General features: G+C 38.8%; 1 protein-coding gene across 23 annotated transcripts in view; it reads left to right on the forward strand.

Moving 5' to 3' along the window:
- epb41l2 (erythrocyte membrane protein band 4.1 like 2) overlaps positions 1-22,429 on the forward strand; it is a 105,314-nt gene that overhangs the window by 53,335 nt on the left and 29,550 nt on the right. For all 23 annotated transcript variants that reach the window (XM_039664239.2, XM_039664244.2, XM_039664258.2 and 20 more), the window contains exons 7-12: positions 5,186-5,261; positions 5,344-5,562; positions 9,245-9,332; positions 15,068-15,220; positions 15,308-15,405; positions 18,026-18,198. In XM_039664239.2, coding sequence (XP_039520173.2) covers positions 5,186-5,261; positions 5,344-5,562; positions 9,245-9,332; positions 15,068-15,220; positions 15,308-15,405; positions 18,026-18,198 — 807 coding nt within the window. The remainder of the gene's footprint in view (positions 1-5,185; positions 5,262-5,343; positions 5,563-9,244; positions 9,333-15,067; positions 15,221-15,307; positions 15,406-18,025; positions 18,199-22,429) is intronic.

Consider the following 22,429-nt stretch of genomic DNA (forward strand, 5'->3'; position numbering starts at 1 on the left):
TCATATGGACAAGTTAAAGCGCAAATAAGATCTTTATAACAGATACTTGAATATCAGTATCAGCCAATGTGTCTTAAATGATATTTAAATTAGGTTTGTGATCAAAGCGCTGTAGTTTTAAAGGGGCCATGAGTTGGAAAATCAAATTTTCCTTAATCTAAGAGGTCATTGTACTATGAAAACATCCGTTAAGTTTCAGAACTCCAAACTTCCTCGTTAGTCCAAAAACGAAACCAAGCTCTGAAAATGACTCGTTTTGGATTCTGTCACATTATGACGCCATAGTGCGATGGATAAACGCCTACTTCCACATCATGTCTTAAGCCCCGCCGACCCAAAGGATCCTAACTCTAAGAAAGAGCTTATTTGTTTGGTGCATTCTTTGGCAAATCAGTCGCAATTCCGGCGCAGGCTTTGCAAACAGGCGACGCCCCAACATGCAAGTGGCCATGTTAGTTCTTTTGCCTGATCTGTGACCAGTGATTTCTGATATATAATGATTCATACATTCTCCGTCTCAAAATCATTTAGTGCTGTTTATCAATCAATAAATCAAGTCAGTGACTAAACGATCAACATTGTTTCTCTTAGTAGCATGAAAATAAGTGAATATAATTATGAAATATAATAATAAATTATTGAAATTGTTGGAGTTGTTAATCAAACCGTGTGAGTTTATCAGTGACTGAGCTCTGGGCTCTTGCCAAAACTCCTGTTATAACCAATGACGCAACAGTCATGTCTGTCATTGGCTTCAAGCTAGTCACCACGAGAGTAGATCTAAAAAAAATCAACATTTTCCACGATTAGTTAACCTTGCCAGCTTAATAGCTATACTTATTTGATATGTAAAGATGTCTGCCAATCACAGCAGTGAAGTCTCACACAGACAGAGCGTTCAAGTCAAACACAATACTGTGTCTTCATAGGGTTCAGATCCGCTTTTACAGCACTGGACTGAAGGTGAGTGTGCTGGACACTTCCTCTTACACTATAAACTGAGCCATTGTTTGATATCTGACACACACACACACACACACAGGTGAATCAGATGTCTTATCTGCTTTTATGACTGTAGAGCGTCTGGAGGAGAGCTGAAAATAGAAAAACAGGACGGAGAGAGAGAGAAGGACACGTCTATAAAAATGGCAGCTGTGTCCCCGTTTCCAAAGACAGACTCTGAGAGAATGAGGTTGACTTTGTTTAGCTGCGTCCTGACCTCTGACCCCGAGTCAGCCGCAGCAGAACGATCAGTGAGCCAGCGTACATGCCGAGAGTTCATTCCACTCATTCTTGCATTTATTATTTTATGTCTGCTTTGTGAATGCGCTCATGGATTATATTAACCTCATTTCCTTCCACTGGGCCAGCAGAGCGTCAGCCGTCCCGCTTCTGGCATTCGGGTCAGCCATGACACCAACCAGCTCTAGATGAGTCATTGCAGACTGATTCATGAGAGAATTTTTTTTATACATTATATGAAATGCCTTCATCAATTGCATTTCAAATACAGTATAAATAGTAGAGCACGACCGATAAAGGATTTTGAAGGCCGATACCGATACAAATATTTTGGGGTTTTAAAATCCAATATTCCGATATATCGGCCGATATTTTATTTTTATTAAATATTGTTGGATTTCACACACGTGTAAAAGAAAGCTAACTTTTCTGCACAAGATACGTTTGATACTTTTTCTCTATGTCTAAATGTTCACTCCTCGCAAGTATAACTAGAGATATGCTAGCTATAAATACAGTAATCATTACTTTATTTAGGCTGAAAAAGTTCATTGTGGTTTCCAAGCTCATTAATGTTAACGTTAGCGGTGGAATGTAACGAAGTACAAATACTTTGTTACTTTACTTAAGTACATTTTTCACGTATCTTTACTTTACTTAAGTAGAATAAATAGTGCATACTTTTTACTTTTACTTCGTTACATTTTGCAGCAATTATTATACTTTCTACTCCACTACATTTATACAACTTCTGTTACATTTTCTGATCAGTTTTTCCCCTGCCAAAACGTAATCTGACCATCCGTTCGTTGCACGTTTGTCTCACCAGTGACGTTTGGTTGCCATAGATACATCAACCCGGTTACACTAAATGCGTCTCGGACGCAGTGTGTTTATCGTGCAATTTATTCGCGAAAATTAGTTTTTACGTGCATAAGAAACGCACCGTGTGTAATATACGTTTCTTTAGGATTATGGCAAGCCAAGAGGTTCAGAATTACACCATAAATTAATCGCGTTTACTGCCAAACATAGTTATTAACATATAGTAAGGAAAAGCATGATGTGTATATTGCCCAATTGCTAGCTTGTTTCAGAAATGGTGACAACATTTTTTTTCCCCATCATTATTGAACATCATTATAGGAGTATTAGGTTAAATGAGTTAGAATTAAATGTTTTATTAATCATTAGAAAATAGACATTAAGAGAATAAATTGTTATGCAAGTACTTTTACTTTTAATACTTAAAGTACATCAGGGGCAATCAGGTACTTTTTACTTTTTACTTAAGTATGGTTGCTATTGTGTTACTTCTACTTTTACTAAAGTAAATATTTATCTGGTTATTTGTACTTTTACTTAAGTACTGAGATTCAGTACTTCCTCCACCACTGGTTAACGTTAGCGGTCTTCCACTGATGATAGTGGCATTAGCTAGCTTTGTGGTTAGCTAGTCTATGATGAGCCATAATTTAGCAACATCATACTGCAAATTGTAAAACATACATTTTCAATATAACAGGCCAAGGAGAGATGATTAAAGTGTGTTTCGTTTGTTTTTATTTTATTTTTTAAATATTCATTTATCGGCCATTTATAACTACCGATAGCGATATTATGGAAAATGCCTAATATCGGCCGATAATATCGTTCTGGCTCTAATAAATAGGAACTTTACATTAGATCTGCCAACAGAAACGTTTCACCTGTTTGATTCACAGGAAATGTCAAATGTCCTTTACATTAAAACTATAGTGTTATCTATGGATATTGTGTCTGTTCTTTATTAAGTCAAACTTAAGGAAGTTGGTGTAATAACCCAGATCAATAGAATGTATAGATTTGGGTCGCATCACTTTTTTTTTTTATTATTATTATTATTATTATGCAGAAATAACAAATACAAATCAAGATATTAATATACAATGCAACAAAACAGAGGGTTACATTCCATAAACTTAAATAACATTCAACAAGCTTAAGATCGACAATATTGCAGTCTTACATCCAGTAGAGTTTTTAGAGTTCTTCAATGAATTTAAATGCATATCAATATCTTTCTTAAAAATAAAAAAAGAAGAGTTTTCTTTGGAAATTTACACTTGTGAATATAAAATTTGGCAAGAAAAAGTAGCAAATTAAGGACACATTTAGAATAAAAGGGGTCTACTTTCATAGTCACCAAAAAACATAATTTTTTGGTTTACACAGAAGTCTAAAGAAAGATACCTTTTAATAAAATTTGAAAAATCAATCAAAAAGATTTTGCAATACACACACTCCCAAAACAAATGAATAATCGTTTCATCAAACCGATGACAAAAGGAGCACGAGGGGGAAATACTATTATTGAATTTAGCAAATTTATAGGTAACTGGGTTGCAATTGTGAATCATTTTAATTGAGACTTCAAACACTTTATTAGATAAGAAAATGTTTGCCGAAGGAGCCAGAAAGCCTCCCACCCTATATCATCACATTTATTATTCCAAAAACTTACACAGACAGGTAAAGAAATCTGATTTCTGTTGAGAATTGAGTGAATTTTCTTATTTGACAATCCACTGAACAGACATTGGTCAACAAAACGAGTCGCAACACTAATTTTTTTTCCTATAGACACTTTTAATGTTCATATAATTTGGTAAACTAAGTAGGGGCATTAATTACAATACAAAGAATTCCTCCATAAAGTTTAACAACATTTCATTCTTTTTTATTTTTAACTAATTTAAGTGACTTCCTCAGCGATTCAATCTCTAATAAAAATAGATTACAATTTGGAATGCATTTTGCAAATTTTTGTTTATGGATATAATATTTAGCATGCAAAATGAAGAAATTCACCACATATTCACACAATTTGCTTCTGTGTGTATAAGAACAAATAACATCTTTTAGAGATAATTTATAATTAATTTTTCTTGGGGCAAAAAGAAAATGACTAACATCAGACCAAAATTTTTGAGATAAATCACATTCATAAAACAAATGAGCCATGTCTTCTTCGTAAACATTACAAAAAGAACATTTGTTGTAAATGTCCATGAATTTGGATAACAAAGCTTTACATGGGTTGATTTTATGAAGTATTTTGAAATGTACCTTATTCAGAATATAAAATTTATATGGATTTAACCACGCCTCTTTCCAATGAATATCAGCAATTAGTGCATTCCAAAAAAATTGGCCTCTAGGAGAGAATTTATGCTTGGATTGTAAAATTAATCTTATATTTTTATTATTACAGGAATGAGAGAATAGTTTGATACCATCAATTATTAACTCGGGAAGTTTCCTTTCGTTACTTCCATAAGTAAGGTGACTTTTCATTAAATGTTTTAACCCATCTGGAATTGCTTTTACAACTAGCTGAAACTCTTTCGCTGGAATGGGGAAATTGTAGGTAAACATAAATGCTTCATGGGTCGCATCACTAATGATGAGCAGTCCAGCAGTTGTGTGACATCATTCATATGATTCCCCCCCCCCCCCCCCCCGATCATGCTTGGATGTCAACGTGAACAGGTTCTCTGGCAAACTCCTCATCCTCAAAAACCCTCAACAAAACTCCACGAGGTCACAGCGTACAGTAAACACGGGTAGTTTATGTCGACATCTGTGTGTTTTATTGGCCGGACTGGCATACTGAAGCCAACGGACAAAAGCAACACCGTATCTGAGCGCACCTCATCACTAGTGAAGTGCTGGTGTGTATTGGCCTGAACACACTCCTTCGTAATCCCACAATCCCTCCAGCCTGTAGCTGAATGGCACATCTGCTTGCTTCCGTGTCCCTTATAAGAAACGCTCTCTCACACACACACACACACACACACACACACACATTAGTGTAGTTGTCAGGAAGGACTGAAGCCAGAGACGCTCTACTGGAGGAAGTGATGTTGTTTTATCTCTCTCTCTCTGTGTTTTGCACTAGACTCTCAGTGGCAGTTTGCGTTCAGTGTGAAGTTCTACCCCCCTGACCCGTCCCAGCTGACCGAGGACATCACCAGGTAGACGGGATCTCCCCCCAGTGTCGTGCTCGTTAATTGTGGTCCGTAATATTGAGTTTGGTGTGTGGTCTTCTCTCTCCAGGTATCTGTTATGCCTTCAGCTGAGGCAGGACATCGCGTCGGGACGTCTGCCGTGTTCGTTCGTCACACACGCGCTGCTGGGCTCGTACTCCCTGCAGGCCGAGCTGGGCGACCACGACCCGGACGAGCATCGCCTGGACTACATCTCCGACCTGCAGTTCGCCCCCAACCAGACCAAGGAGCTGGAGGAGAAGGTGGTGGAGCTGCACAAGTCACACAGGTCTGACTGCAGCTTCTCTGGACTTGTTATGCCCCTTTTTACAAGACAGGGCTCGACGTTAAGGCTTGTCCGCTTGTCTGGGACAAGTGGATTTTTTTGTAGGACAAACTACAACAAAATAAACTGTAAACAAAGTAAAATGCCATGTTACTTCACGTTATGTGCCACTCGTTACTGTTTTAATTTTACCGATTTGAAACGAACACATTTTTCGCGCTGCCTGTGAATGTCCTGAGTGTGACTCACAGAAAGACGCGCGCCAGTATAATGCGCATACACAGAAGTTCTCTTTCGCGCTTGAACGAACATCAACACACACAATTAAGCCAAAAAGTCATTTGTCGAGTATCTTCATAAGATAAGAGCAGTCTTATGATGGACATAACGAGTTGTGACTCGTGTGAGATCCGCGGCAGCTCTTAAAGGGCCAGCTACCAATAAAGCGTTCTGTCAGTAAAGTTAATGAAATAACAAAGGGAACAGAGAAATTTACTCACTGCTCTTGACTAAAGAACTTGTGTAGCTTTAAATAAGGAGTAGTCTATATATCATTTATAATTTATGCAGCGCAGACTGTTTGATAACTTTATTCAATTTCTGTATATGTCCTACCTGTTAGACAGTGTTATGCTACGTTCACACCGGACGCGAATCGCGCGTCAAATTCGCGCCTGACGCGTCTAGTTTGACGCTTGACCACTTTGTGTTATTTCGCGTGTCAAGAGCGAAACTGGCGCGCGTAAAAACAAAAGTTTGAAGCGAAATTTACGCGCGTCAGAATCGAAATCCGTTGGCGGCCATTGTTTTTATGTCGACCGAGCATTCATCAAGAGAGTTACCGCTCTGTATTTACTCTGGAGAGCAGAACAGCGGCGTGGGGATCATCGTCGCCGTATATTTGTGTCCACCGGACCCTTCAGAGCCGAACCGTTTGGCGAGTTTCACCATTTGCTCGCTCCAGGAGCTGCGCTGGATGACGGCCGCTGTCAGCGCTACTTCCGCCTGTCACGCGCCCAGTTTGATGACATGTTGTCCCGCATCGGAGCGAGGATCACCCTCGCCCTCATCCATCTAATCTAGCTGTCATTTATTTTTGTTTTGATGATAAATAGAGCCAGCCTTCAAAAGTTATTAACCTGTCCTGTGATTTTTTTCTCTCTCTCTCACGTCCAGACACGAATTTATGCACATATGTTGATTGTCTTTACAACATAATACTATTTTATATAATCTAGCTATGGAATGAATAACATTCAATACAAAATGAACATGTCTCGTATATAGAAATAATGATTTAAGTGATAAAACATTAGCTTTGTTGTGCATAATCCCACTAGTCATAATAATTAATTGAAGCATCCAGACACTTCACCACGTGAGCAAGCAGCTAGGCTCCTGATTGGTTAACGCGGCGCGAATTCACGCCAAAGTTCAGATTTTTCAACTCGGGCGGCAGGCGCGAATGAGGCGTATTCGCGTCTTCCGCACCGCGCTCCACGCCTCATTCGCGCCGCAGGAATTTTTTACACGCGTAACGCGTCTTTGCATTGACTTAACATTGAAATAATTCGCGCCTGACGCCCTATTCGCGTCCGGTGTGAACGTAGCATCAGACAGGCTTATTGGTCATTATAGGTGTTATCAATCATTTAGTTGTTATTGCTAATTTCAGAATCATCACTAATCTGTGTGTGCATTGGGTTTAGAACCAAACAAGTTGACTCATGAAACCATTTGTTTATTATATCACAATCGCATATCACAACTGCAATATTGACCTTAATAATCACAATATGACATTTTCCCCAAATCGTGCAGCCCTAAATAAAATTATAAATCTTTACCCGGACAATTGACTTTTGTGAATGGACAAGTGAAACATAAATTTACGTGTCCGAAGGACAAGTGCCTCAAAAAGTTAAAGGAGAGCTCCAACGCAAAATGAACCTTTGGTCTAATTACACATTGTTACCTAGTCAACCGTTATCTGAGATTTGTTTTCATGATTGCCGAATGTAAATAGTTTTATCTCTAAAAACAGTTTATCCATGTGCACCGGTGAGATGTGTATAAGGTGATAATGTGAGCGCGAACAGTAGTCTAAATGTACATATTGAAGAGAAGAAAACGGTTTGTGTTTGTGTTTCTTCCGGAAACAACGGACCATATGAGATTCTGCACAGTTCAGCGCTCTTGGATCGGCGTTCGTAGATCGACTGGTAGAGACTATTTTTCCAAGATGGCTTCTTCCTGTATTCGCGAAGTTGACTGTGTGTATAAAACATCTGCTTATTAAACTGTTTGGACACTGACAAAGTTCTCAATGCTTCGGTTTGAATGTAGAGACCCTTATTATGCTGTCGTGTTACTGTGGGGCTATTTTGAGCCTTGTTAGTGATAATAACAAGCGATTTTTATTTGTCATTACTCTATGCCCTATATACTAGCATTATACTAGCGTTATACTGTTTTTAGAGATAAAACTATTTACATTCGGCAATCATGAAAACAAATCTCAGATAACGGTTGACTAGGTAACAATGTGTAGTTAGACCAAAGGTTCATTTTGCACCGGAGTTCTCCTTTAATGTGAAGCCCTGCAAGATATTGTAAAATTGCATAATTACTTTCTTGAATGCTGCTGTTCGATGCTGTATCGAGGACATAAACATGGCGGATGGTGTACGACTCACTCGGGGGAGGAGCTAAGCTAATAGTGCCCATCGTGGGCGGGGCTTGCTGCATGTGACGGCACAAAGGCATTTTGAGACACAGTTTCTGATTTATGGGGAGAATAAATGGAGTGGCTGGAATTTGACCACAATACACACTGCGGATGCATAATTATGTTAAAATCTTAAATATCTTACAATTTTAATCATTTCTAAGAGCTCTTAAACTTGAGCATGGCTTAATGTGATTATTAAACTTGAAAATGATGATGTAATTAAATGAATTGATTCTACAGACACGTCTGAATCTCTGAATACCACACTTACAGTTTATGCCAAGCGAGTGCTTATGATTGGCCACATTTCTTCATGGTGTTTGTTTGGAATATGCTGTAGATTATTGAAAGAGTGTGTATTTGAGTACATCTTACTCGTCTGTTTTAACGAGCAGCCAGCAGTAGTAAAGCAAAGGAGATTTCAAAATAAAAAATCTGCATTTATTTCCTGGATATTATTGGTATTTCACAGGTTACACAATAAACTGTGTTTGGCATTGACTTCCACCTTGTCACTGTCACCGGGAAGAATGAAGAAGAGTATTGTTCAACACATTTTATTTAGAGATTTTACTAGTATTGGAACAATAACCTTCTTACTTTCTTATTAATATGAATTAAACATGTCTGAGGTGTTTGAGCGTGCAGTTACCCTGTCGAGTGTGTGCGAGGGTTTGAAGAATCTGACATGCACGAGTCTGTTCTCAATAGACATACGGTGCCTTAAAACAGACCTCACAATTCATATAAATGTTGAAATCATAACTGTAAACGGATTGATTTTGGCATCATGTCACGATGGCAACGATTGGCTCAAATCAGGCTGGACCGCAGGAATATCTGTTCTTATGTTAAACACATCAGTCCTCGTGTGTGTCATGATCACAGGATTATGAGGTGTAAATCTGCTGTGTGCTGATGACGGATATCTGATGTCTCCACCTGTTCTTTCAGGGGAATGACTCCAGCCCAAGCAGATGCCCAGTTTTTGGAGAATGCGAAGAAGCTGTCCATGTACGGCGTAGACCTGCATCACGCCAAGGTAGAAGATCTCCAGATGCTCTCTCATGTTCTCAGATCCCACTGTCTGGAAGCTCCCAGCATGCCTAGGAAAGCCCTATTCCGACGCTAATTGTTTCTCATGGGGTCGTCAGGTGTTTTCAGCATTTAAGGCCGCAAATTTCCATATGCGTTTTTCGTATTCGTGATTCGGTGGCTCTGAATTGTCAAAACACCATTCAAAAAGTTCACTGTTCAAGTATGTCATTTTGATAAGGCTGTGCAAAAATTAATCGCGATTAATCGCATCCAAAATAAAAGTCTGTGTTTACATAATATATTTGTGTGTGCTGCATATAATTATTTTGTATATATAAATACCTATGCGTGCATGTATATATTTAAGAAAATGTGTTAATCCATATTATATAAATATTTTATATATGAATATGTATTTATATATATATATATATATATACAGAATTTAAGCAGAAATAATTCTTAAATATATACATGCATGCATAGGTATTTATATATACAAAATAATTATATGCAGCACACACAAATATATTACGTAAACACAGACTTTTATTTTGGATGCGATTAATCGCAATAAATTTTTGCACAGCCCTAATATATATATACATATGTATATATATAAATAGATAATCTATATTATATAAATATTGTTATTTATGAAAAACACATTTTCTTAAATATATACATGCATGTGTGTGTATTTATATATACAAAATAATAATATACAGCACACACAAATATATTATGTAAACAGACTTTTATTTTGGATGCGATTAATCGCAATTAATTTTTGCACAGCCCTAATTTTTTAACATGCAGACTCAGTGTGCAAGGGCCTTTAGTCTGACATTCTGGATTCGGACGGCAATAAAATCAGTGTGAAAATCCCCAGCTGAATTACGAACTACTGTTTTTGACAAACACCAAGGTCATGCCGGGATTTCTGTCCAAATCCACATATCCGAGTTTCAGAGAGAGATCAATAAAAAAATCACTGTTTTCGTCCTGTTTTACCACTGCCGAGCACCGTACCACAACTGCTGCGCTTAACTGTGTTGTGAATGCATTTTAAAGATGTACTTTATTATTGGAAATTTTTACGAGACCAATATTTCGTGACCGCTCCACCTCAGCGAACACTAGAGAAAGAGAAAACAGCTGAATATGTAGGCTATTACGGACTGATGCTCGAGATTAAAAAATACAAACATGCAGCTTTATGTTTACCTCGCTGCGTTTCCATGTTTCTGCTAATTTGTTAAATGACATCCTTTTTAGATAAAATGCAAGAATCTGAGAACCCTTTGGAATATAGCATATGTGCATCTAGCTTCCTATTTTTAAAAGTGAGAATTAAATTATTAAATGATAATTAGAGCATTATTTTTAATTTAGGTTTGTGGGATTACAAAACTCGCTCCTTATCACTGATATGCCATGAAATGTGTTTTACAGTTACAGTTAGCGTGCGAATACGGCTTGGCTAGCCGGTTCAGGTGTGTTTAAGTGTGTTTGGAGCTGACCTCTGCAGGACGCTGGTCCTTAGGAGTTTTTGATGAAGGTCACAGTCTATAGCAGTCCAGTTCCAGCGTGATTCGCTTTCACATTATTCACTCATTCGGCCGCTTACATGGATCAGCCATTTTATTTGAGTGCATTATGGTTATCAGTAAGATCTCTGACCTGTGACCTCTAGACCCGACAAGAGCAGCAGAGGAAGACTCCAGCTGAACAAACACTCAGATTGTGTGTGTGTGTGTGAGCACGTTCAAGTCTGGGAAAAATATGTTGTTGCCATTTTTAAACCCTTAATAGGAATACCAGCTCTCCGGCACTTTTCCCAGTGGGAACGATGGCAGTCTCTTGTCCAAACTCTGTCTTTATCTCTCTGAAGACTGAAGGTGAAGCTTGTGATGTTCACTTCACCGCATGACCTTTAAAGGATTGGTTCACTTTTGAAAAAACTTTTGCTGATAATTTACTCTCCCCCATGTCATCCAAGATGTCCATGTCTTTCTTTCTTCAGTCGAAAACAAATAAGGGTTTTTGATGAAAACATTCCAGGATTTTCTCCATATAATGGACTTCAATGGGGTCCAAACGGTTCAAGGTCCAAATGACAGTTCAGTGCAGCTTCAAAGGGCTTTAAACGACACCAGACGATGAATAAGGGTCTTATCTAGGACGCTTCGAGTCATGACTCGAAAAAAGATTTGTTCATTTTGATGAACGAGTTCGAACAGGAGAGTCACAAATATGCGTTACAGAACAGAGCAAGGCGAGCATTTGAGCTTATAAAACTTAAACTTTGTTATTTATTTATTAAATGAGCGATCGTTTCGCTAGATAAGACCCTTATTCATCGTCTGGAGTCGTTTAAAGCCCTTTGAAGCTGCTCTGAAAGTGTCTTTTGGACCTTGAACTGTTTGGTTCCCATTGATGTCCATTATATGGAGAAAATCCTGGAATGTTTTCATCCAAAACCTTAATTTCTTTTCGACTGAAGAGATAAAGACATGGACATCTTGGATGACACGGGGGCGAGTAAATTATCAGCAAAAGTTTTTTCAGAAGTGAACTAATCCTTTAAGGACTGACACATGGTGCTGTATAGTTAGGGTTCGAATAGTTGACTAAAACATTCAAAATCAAAGGTTAACTGAGCTTGGCTGTCCCGAAAGGCGCTGTGAGTGTCCTGAGGCCCGCCGGCCGGTTCCCCCTCTTACTGATGCGCTGATGTGTGAGAGATCTGTTAAAAGCCTCTTGTGGCGACAGATAGTCTGAGTTCAATCTGTTTATCAGCGCTATTGATTTCTCTCAGAGCTCTACGGTTAAAGCAGACCGATCAGTAACCAGCGCCCTACGTCCCAAAAGCCCCGGCAATCCAGATCCATTTAAACGCATTCAGATAAGTGGGATAGATGTGATGGATGCGCTTTCTAATTGCATTAAGGGTTTGAAATTATCCATGTGTGTGCATCATTGTTTCAATCTTTGAATTAACCATGTGTGTGTTCAGAAAGATTATAAAACCACCTTTTTTGTAGTTTTATCATAAAGGAATGTTCTTTGTTCAAGTTCTTGCATGCACAGTTCGATTTAAAGTAAACTTGCAAACTTGCATCCAGCCTGGTAACGTTCATATGATATTCAGAAGGATAAACTGACTCGGGAACTGAGTGTGTGTGTGTGTGTTTCAACAAAAGAAACTCCCCTCCGTGAAACTCTCGGGAGTGCTTACCTGCTTGACTATGGCCGTGTGTCCACCAAAAACCAGTGTATATTTTTGCTATATTGTTCATTTTTAATATACCGCCTTTAATATATGTATTTAATTACACAACGTTCAGACCGAACGTAACGCTGCACCGCCGTCACTGTTTCAGACGGACCCTTTACACTGTTGCACTTAAAACGTGTTCAGTGCAATCGCGAATCTCTCCTCTTCCCCAGCTAACAATCTTAGGTTATTAGAACGTTCCCATTAGGTTATAAAAACGTTATTTCTGAATGTTCTAGGAACATTCAAAATGTCCAGTTGTATTAATGCTCTTGCTTGGTTATAAGAATGTTATTAGAACGTTAAGAAATAAAAATTTTAGGTTGTACTGGGTGCTATTCTATTCTACAATATATACTAATGACAATAAAATAGACCATCCTTAGGCCGTGTGTCCACCAAAGCGTTGAACACGCTAGCCGCTCTGCTGAAGACGCCGTGCTTTGGGCGCTTGAGAGCGTTTTGGCAGCACTGCTTTTTTCCGTCGAGGCGTTTCGTTGCTATGATACGGAATATCCGCAGCAGTTTGAATGTTGACAGTTGGTCGGTGTGGTATTAGTCCCGCCCCTCCTCCACTGTGATTGGACGGCTGGGTAAAAAGTGACAGTGATGAGCGCTGCGTTTTATCCAAAGTTGAACATTTTTCAACTCCCAGCGACCAGTAAAAACGTCAAATCCGCTCAGCGCCTTGTTACGCTCATGGCGTTTAAAAAATGCGGCGCTCCCATTGAAAACAATTGAAAACGTACGCCAGGTGCGTGGAAAAACGCTTTGGTGGACAAAAACGCTTTGGTGGACACACGGCCTTATACTCATGCCGTTGTAAAGTATTACTGTAAAACTGAGGGACCAAACCAAATTATTTTCTTAGGTTAATGGACATTATTAACAGAACTACTAATGATTAACCAGAAACAATCAGGGCACAACACAATCGTGTATAACCATTCGTGCACTTTTTATTTTATTTATTTGCATGTGATTAAAAGCGTTTTGAAATACATATTCAGTAGGGGTGTAACGGTACATGTACTCGTATTGAACCGTTTTGGTTCAAGGCTTCCGGTTCGGTACGCATACAAACCGAACGATTGCTTGGACCATTTTTCTTGCCGGCAAAATTCGTGCTGACGCGGCCAACACAACGTTGCGCAACATCAAATGGCAAGGGTAATGACAGCAGAACGAAACTGTGCTACTCGTTATGTGCTTCACGGATCGTTTATCAGTTCGGACCAGCAACATCTGTGCAGCGCGAGCCGATCTCGATCAAGCAACACTGTTACTACACCGCGCTAAGAGATGCGGTAAAGAAAACATTTGAATTCGCCACTGAGGTAATAACATCGCTGCGAGATCTAGTAAGAAGCATTCACATTTCTCCGTTATTAACCGTAGATCTCTATTAGATCAAACAGCGCTGTCATGGAAACCAGGAGAAACATTGTGCCGTGAATGAACTAGTAATACTTTCGTCCACATTCACCATGCATTTAATATAGTAACACTAACTGGAACCAGTCTGGCTGGAATGGTGAAATGCTTTCAAGTACTTCACACATCTTTTTCCAGCTCTTCACAATTCAAATATTATATAAATAAATATATATTTAAATGTTTTTTTTTAATGTGATGACCAAAACACTATTTGTTCATCCTTCAAAGATGACCCCCATTTATAAACCTGAAAGTTTCAAGATCTACTGTAGGAAAACTCACTTATTTAAAAATATTTTTTCTTTAAACAAATAGGAAATTTCTCTGGCATTTCTTTCTTTTTGCTGTATCGAAAACGTACCGAACCGTGACTTTAAAACCGAGGTACGTACCGAACCGTGATTTTTGTGTACAGATACACCCCTGATATTCAGTTTATGTCTAAAAATGTGTTAAAGAGCACCTACTGTATTCTGCTTTTCTCCATGTTCATCTATAGGGATGTTGCCGTTTGAGCATTGAGAGTTCTTCTCTATATCAGTGTTTGTGAACTCCTGAAACGCCTCCATTGTAGTCTTGAGTTTCTCCCGGGAACGAACACGCCACAATATTCCTCATTATAATAATTCATGTGCAGAATAAAGGGGCGGGGCCTGGTTGAGTTAGTTAGTAGCGTGTTAAACTGGCGGTTATGGTAAGAGGCGGGACATTTCCCAAACACACTCGACCAATCACAACACACTGATCCAGCCGACCAATCAGAGCACAGTGTGCTTCATAGAGACAGGAACTAGAATCTGTACTCAACTAATTGTTGAATCGGTTCAGTACACGACTGCGCTGAATCCTTTAAATGTGGTTGTGAGTACCGTAAATGACTGTTGTGTGTGTACAGAACAGGATTAAGCAGTAAAAGGTGTTCAGCTGCAGTGTGTTACACTTCCTGTGGTTCTCCTGGTTGAGTTATTACACTGTTGTGTGTTTGGATGGCGATAAAGACTGGTGCTCTTCTCTTTTGTCAGGACTCTGAGGGAGTGGACATCATGTTGGGAGTGTGTGCAAACGGTTTGTTAATCTATAAGGATCGTCTGCGGATAAACCGCTTCGCTTGGCCCAAAATCCTCAAGATCTCCTACAAACGCAGTAACTTCTACATCAAGATCAGGCCAGGAGAGGTACGCCTGAGCAGAACACACACACACACACACACACACACGCTTGTGTCTGTAATACAGATGTTGTCATGTCTCTGTGTGATTCAGGCGGAGCAGTTCGAGAGCACCGTCGGCTTCAAGCTGCCCAACCATCGGGCCGCCAAAAGAGTTTGGAAAGTGTGTGTCGAGCACCACACCTTCTTCAGGTGAACACACACCTGCTAAAGTATGGTTGGATGAGTTGAGTGTGTCTGGATTATAAGTATGCAGTATTGTAACTACAAACGTTTTGTGCATCTTAGGCCATCTCCCCTCACGTGTGTATTCATTCAATGCCTCGTCTAGATTTAGTGGCGTTTCCTCCTTGCTAGTATTAAACCATAGACGTATACACTAGACGTCACCTTGGCTACGGCAGTTCATTGCGTCAATAGAGCCGCCATCTTGAAACAGGGGAGCCCCTCCACTTTAATGCATCAGTGTCAATGTAGTAGACACAGTAAATCACCATAAATCATCATGAATGCGATTTTTCTTGTTTTTTTGGTTTGTTCCAACGGTCACACATATATTTATCATTGATTCCAGAAAGAACATTTTTTTTTTTTAAAAAAAAACATTCTTCCTAGTTCAGATTTCATCCGTGAACATCATACACTGCACAAAAGTCCGCCACCATCAATGAATTCGAAGTAAAGGCAGAGATAGCAGCGTTACCTAGCTACTTCCTATGACAAGACCCCTGTTCCAAGATGGCGGCGGTTTTGACGCATGCTTAGACCCCCAAGGTGAGGTCTAGTGTATACGTCTATGGTATTAAACCATAAAGGGTTTTGAGTATGCCAAAAGAAAGGTTTTAAATGCACGTTTTTTAAATGGATACTCCACTTTTTTTTGGAAATAGGCTTATTTTACCACTCCCCCAGAGTTAACCAGTCGGGTTTTACCGTTTTCAAATCCATTCAGACGATTTTTTTTTTTTTGATATTTAGAAGAATATCAGTAACCAGACCGTTTCTGGTCTCATTGACTACCATAGTATATATTTTTTCCTACTATGAAAGTCAATGAGACCAGAAACTGTCTGGTTACTGATTCTCCCAAATATCCGAAAATCGTCTGAATGGATTTGAAAACGGTAAAACTCGACTGTTTAACTCTGGGGGAGTTGTAAAATGAATCTATTTCCAAAAAAAAGTGGCGTATCCCTTTAATGTGTAATGGGCCGATTAGGGTGGAGAGAGAGAAGGGCGATCGGCTGAAGACCTCCAGCTCGTCTAAGAGTCTTGTGTTTCCTCTGCGTTTGGCTCACACACACACACACACACACGCATCATCACGCTCTCGAAACACATGATGTGGATTATCCTCCTTTCCTTCTGTTTTTGGCAGCAGCTGTCATTGAACATGCCTCAGATGCAGAACGGAGGAAATTCTTTCTGCTTTAGTTTTTCAGCGCACATTTCTGTGTACGATTACGGTTATATCGGATTAATCTGAAATAAGAAGCGTTTGGTTGAGTTTAATAACCAGTCTGCACAATCCAGCAGTTTACCGACCGTTCGTTCGTCAGCTTCAACATAATTGACTATGATTGGGTTATTTGAGACGCTCATATAGATGTTTCTTTTCCGATAATATTGATGTTCACGATCTAGCTGTTATTTTTTTTGTATTCGTACGTTCATGTTTTCAATTAGGGCTGGGTAATAAATATCGATTTCTCGATATTAATCGATTCTCATTTTTACGAACCGATATCGATTCTTAAATCCCAAGAATCGATTAGTCATCCTGTTTCATTTGAATGAATGGGACATTGTATCGCGGCAAAAAAATCGCAATAATCTTTGTCCTTTGTTACTATTGATATGAAACAAAGTCTCAATTTTCAAATTACGTCCATTTTCTTTAGAAAGTCAAAAACATAAATAGCGTTTTGTCGCTGTGGCGTGAGATCGCTCTGGAGAAGCAGCAGCGCTGATCTCTCTTCCGGCTTAATAATACCAGTCACAGCGCCAAATAAACATGAATGAGCATCTGAAAGTGTGTTAAAGATAGAGTACAACTTATCCAAATCCGGATCATGTCACATTGATTCACTCAATCAGCGTTTCAACCGTGGAAAGACGTCAGTTAAACAGCTTGTAATCAATGTCGTCATATTTACCTCAGAAAACCCACATAAACTCGTTAGTCAGCTAGAAAAAATAACATTTTGCTAAATATATACACCATATTACATATGCATTATAATCTTAATGTTCTTCAATATTTAATGCATATTTGAATAAATCTGGCAAGTTTTTACGACAGCCACCATTTAAATGTTTATATTTCATATAATCTTATTATAAAAATAAATAAAAGTGTAATTTAAGTGTTTGTATAGCTACAAAACAGTTCATTATTACCTTCATATTAGGCTAATGAAGCCTATAGGCTACTAGACTCCCATAGTTTACAGCATTAGTTAAGAGATTTGATTTCTTTGAGAAAAATTGCCATTTATTGTAACTGATATCCAAAATAATTGAAATTGAATCGAATTGCAAGCTTGTGAATCGAAATTAAATCGAATTGTGAAATTTGTCTCAATACCCAGCCCTAGTTTTCATGCCATATTTTTATTTGTCAACATTATCGTAATAGTCTTAAAATATTTTAATATATATATATATTTTCATCTCCTAGAAATGAACAAAAATGGCCACCCCTACAATAGTTGCACATGCGTGTCCCAAATGTGTGTTTTGGAGAGAAAGAGCGAATGGTTTGCCATCTGAGCGTGTGTGTGAGCGCTGTGGTTCACTGCTCTGTCCACAGGCTGATGTCTCCAGAAAACCCCACCAAGAGCAAGTTCCTGACCCTGGGCTCCAAGTTCCGCTACAGCGGGCGAACGCAGGCGCAGACGCGACAGGCCAGCTCCCTCATCGACCGGCCCGCGCCCTACTTCCAGCGCACCTCCAGCAAACGCATCTCGCGCAGTCTCGACGGAGGTACCGCTCTGCATGTGCTCCGTGTGTGTGTGTGTGACACAGTAACACTTCTTCTTTCTAGCAGAAGAGACGTCAATAATCGCTGAAACCGTTCAGAGAAAACACTCGTTTTAATCCATGAAATGGTCTACACTTCACCATTTGAGTTTGAGATTATGAATATGAGAAGTGTGCTGAATTAAAACGTTTGGGTGGATGCTCCACTGGCTAACTTAAAGGGCTAGTTCTCCCAAAAATTAAAATTATCCAATGATTTACTCACCATAAATCACCAAAAGTCATTCTAGGTGTATATGGCCGTGTTTTCATTACAGATTTGCGCAAAACTTTTGCGATATTTTCCAGATGTCGATAAAAAACTATTGCGAAATGACGGTGTTTCCATTAACCGATGTTATGCGACTAAACGTCTTTTTTTCCCTCTCGCGATAAGTCATTCCAAAAATCATGGCAACGGACGTTGTTTAACCTATATCACAGCCATGCACCGCACTCGACATTATTATTATTAATGGAGACGTGGTGTGTTATCCAAGTATTAATGGCAGGGAAAGACACAGAGTTCCTGGTGTTTCTCCCTTATTTCTGCTTCGATGTCTTGATGGCATTTCTTTGAGGTTTAGAGAGGCTATTCCTGTAATTATCGTTTCTTTTTTTTTATTAATTTAATAAAGAACTCTATCTCGTATTATGTCCAAACGGTCGTTGCAAAACGAAAAATGAACGGTTGTTGTGTTTTTGAAACGCAAAATTGAACACCAACATTTTAGTTTGACCACACCAATGCTGCGCTATAGCCTATACATCTCAACGAATTTTCAGATATTTGTTTGACTTTTTGCCCCCTTTAAAACATTTAAAATATTCACAAATTAATATGGGAAAAATGTAGATTTTACTGGTTTTCTAAGGCCAAATTAGAACATGGATATTTCTGATATTTTTCCCGCAGTGCTGTATGTATAGGTGAGTTATTTTAAATGCGTCTGAAAAAATAACGAGCTAAAAACATAATCTCCGGATGCAGCTTTAGAGAGAACGGCACCTTTCATACGGATTACATAATCAGAAGGTATTAGTTTACGATTCGAATTTGTTCGTTTTAAAGTGGACATTTCAAGCTTTAGTCTATAAAGGCTATTGGTTCAGTTCTCGCGCTCCAGTTCACGAAGATCATAAAGCGCGCCTGATTGTTTTATGTCATTTTACAAAAGCACAACGTTTTCTTGTTATTGTGACGTTACGCAAATAAAAGTAGTTGCGAATAATGTATTATTATTTTCTGTATAACCAGAAATGCTCGAGTATTTTAAGTTGATTCCACTTTTAATAGGAAAATGAAAGTGTTCACGGCGCGCCCGCGTCTGTCTGCCATCCAGTGCTCCAAACTCCACACACACTCTTGGATATTGGTCAAAATCGAGTGTTTATTTGTGATAATCTTAGCCCTATTATTATTATTGTCCAACCTGTACTATGAATGAGATGTGACGAATTGCTTTGTTGCTTTTTTGGATAAAAGCATCTTCTACATATGTAGCCTAATAATTGTTATAATAGGCTAATGATGATAATTATTATATTTGCAGACACGGACCTAAAACACACTCCGTCTTCTAAGTCAGGTGACTGTAAATGCGCAAAATCCGTTTCCATTGCAGTTTTGCGAAAAAAAAATTTCGAAAAAAAATGTACTCCCTTTTTCGAATTGCCTGAAAAACCTCCTCATGCGAGCGTAAAAACTTTTTTGCGATAAATGGAGTTTTTGCGAAATTGACGTGTTTCCATTGAGCGTATTTTCATTTCGCAATTTCAGTTTGTGCAAATTGAAGGGTAATGGAAACGCAACTTATGTTATATGAGTTATGTTAAAAAATGTCCTGGTTCTTCCAAGCTTTATAATGGCAGTGAACGGCCGTTTCTGTTTTGAAGTCCATCAAAGCGCGTCCATCCATGATAAAAGTGTTTCTCGGGGGTTAATGAAGGCCTTCGGAAGGGAAGTGATGCGTGTGTGGAAGAAAAATCTCCATATTTCAAACTTTATAAAGGAAAATAACTAGCTTCCGGCAGACGGCCGAGGGTGAGTAAATCATGGGGTAATGTTCATTTTTGGGTGAACTGTCCCTTTAAGCTCTTCTGATTGGACATCGTGTTCACGTCTGTGATTGGTTGGACAACGCTGCGAAAACAGGTTGTGGAAACCTGAGACTCTTCATAGAGCGCAAACACAAAAACACAGGAGCCACTCGACTCGAGAGATAAGAAAGCAGAGCGCCTTTGCTTTACTCTCTTTATAAGCTCAACTTGATATACTCTGTATTTCCTCATTTTGTGTCGTCAGCAGAATTATTGCTAATATTCGATGTATCCCTTTGGTAAATGCTCTTGGCCAAAGCCAGGTGTTGAAATGATCTGTGTTTGTGTGTGAATGGCTTGTGAGCATGTGATGTGGAGCGCTCAGGCGGCCGTCACTGCCCTCACACACACACACACACACAGGAAGTCTTATCGCGTCGGCACTTACAAACGCACTGATGCAGAGCGTCTATTTTTCTGCCCAAATCTCATCGGCCCTCCATCAGAGGAGCCGAACACGAGCGTGACGGCCGATGCTGAGCTGCAGACGAGAAGCGGCGTGTTTATCTCTGAACTCTTGTGGACTTCCAGGTTATGAACTCCTTATCTGCAGGAAATCTCCCTGTGGTAAATGAGGCCAGTCATCTGAAGTCTGCTCCACCACTGTGTGTGTGTGTGTGTACAAGAGTACAAAGGGCTCACATGCCCCCACAAGGATAGTAAAAACTTAAATCGGCTACATTGTGGGCTGATTACTGAACATACTAAACATGTTAAATCACATGTGAAGGTTTTTTACTACAAAGCTGAACGTGTGTGGCCAGAGCCCAGCTCAACGACAGCTGTCAAATGTCATTTCTGTACGTCTACAGTACGTCTAAATTCTTTATTTTTTTTATTCAAATATTTATTGAGTTTTTACATTTTATTTTTACAACAAATAAATAAATAAATTAATGAATTAAAATAAAACAAACCTAAACAGTGAGGTTCAATGTAAATCTCTGTAAACAGCTGATGTCCAAATTACATTGTAGATAGGGGTGTCACGATTTCGATTGAAATTAATTCAATGGTATCGAAATCGAAATAAAAAATGGTATCGTCGATACTGCCACGCCCCATGTCGCGTCCGTGATGGAAAGTTCGGATCGTTTTACTGACTCTATTGTTCAATCTCGTTCATCAAAATTAACTAAACTTTTTTTCTAGTCATTTCAGGGGCTTTAAATGTTATACTATTAAGTTATGTTACTTGTTTTTATTATATTTTAAATTTGGCAATGGTGTAGTGTACATTGTGAACAAATTTATATTGCATAATGCATAAATGTGTAGTCTAAAAATTGCATAGCAATCTGCGCTTTACATTTTTTTTTAAAGCGAGAATCGAATCGAATCGTGACCTTAGAATCGATAACTTAATCGAATCGAGGATTTGGAGAATCGTGACACCCCTAATTGTAGACATGTAGGTACAGAAATTGTCCCATTGTTCTTTCATGGCTTCATTCGTACAATGTAGTCTTCCTCTTCCCAGCATCTTTTTGCACGCAGAATTTTTTAGTCATTCTTTCTTTCCAAAATTTCAAAATGAGTCGGGAATGTTACCAAAGCAGTATTTAACACCTTAAAAGTATGTTTATTTAACATTTGCACTTCTTTTTTGTCTACACAAACACAGTCTAGGTGATTTGGGCAACCTACATGGTAACCAACCCCGCATGCAGCTTAAAACACTGCTCCAAAAAGCAGAAATCACTGGGCATTTCCAGGGGAAATGCAGTACCTTTAGCTATTTGGCATTTCCAAAAAAAATCGTTTCTGTCAATACCCATTTTATAAAGCCTAGAAGGAGTATAATAATATCTATTAAGAATTTTATATTGAATAAACTTGCCCCTAGCTTCTCTAATGTGCAACCCACTATTTGACAGAATAGAATCCAGTCTAAATTCATTATTAAATTAGAGCCAGACCGATATATCGGCAGACCGATATTATCGGCCAATATTAGGCATTTTCCAAACATTTTCCAATGGCCGATAAATGAATATTTCGAAAATAAAATAAAAACAGACGAAACACGCTTGAACCATGTCATGAGTGTTGGAGTTGCGTAGTTTGTCCACCAGAGGGCGCTCTACACCGTTCC

The sequence above is a fragment of the Pimephales promelas genome, chromosome 13 (genome assembly GCF_988280905.1).
Source record: "Pimephales promelas chromosome 13, fPimPro1.hap1.1, whole genome shotgun sequence".
Classification (NCBI taxonomy): domain Eukaryota; kingdom Metazoa; phylum Chordata; class Actinopteri; order Cypriniformes; family Leuciscidae; genus Pimephales; species Pimephales promelas.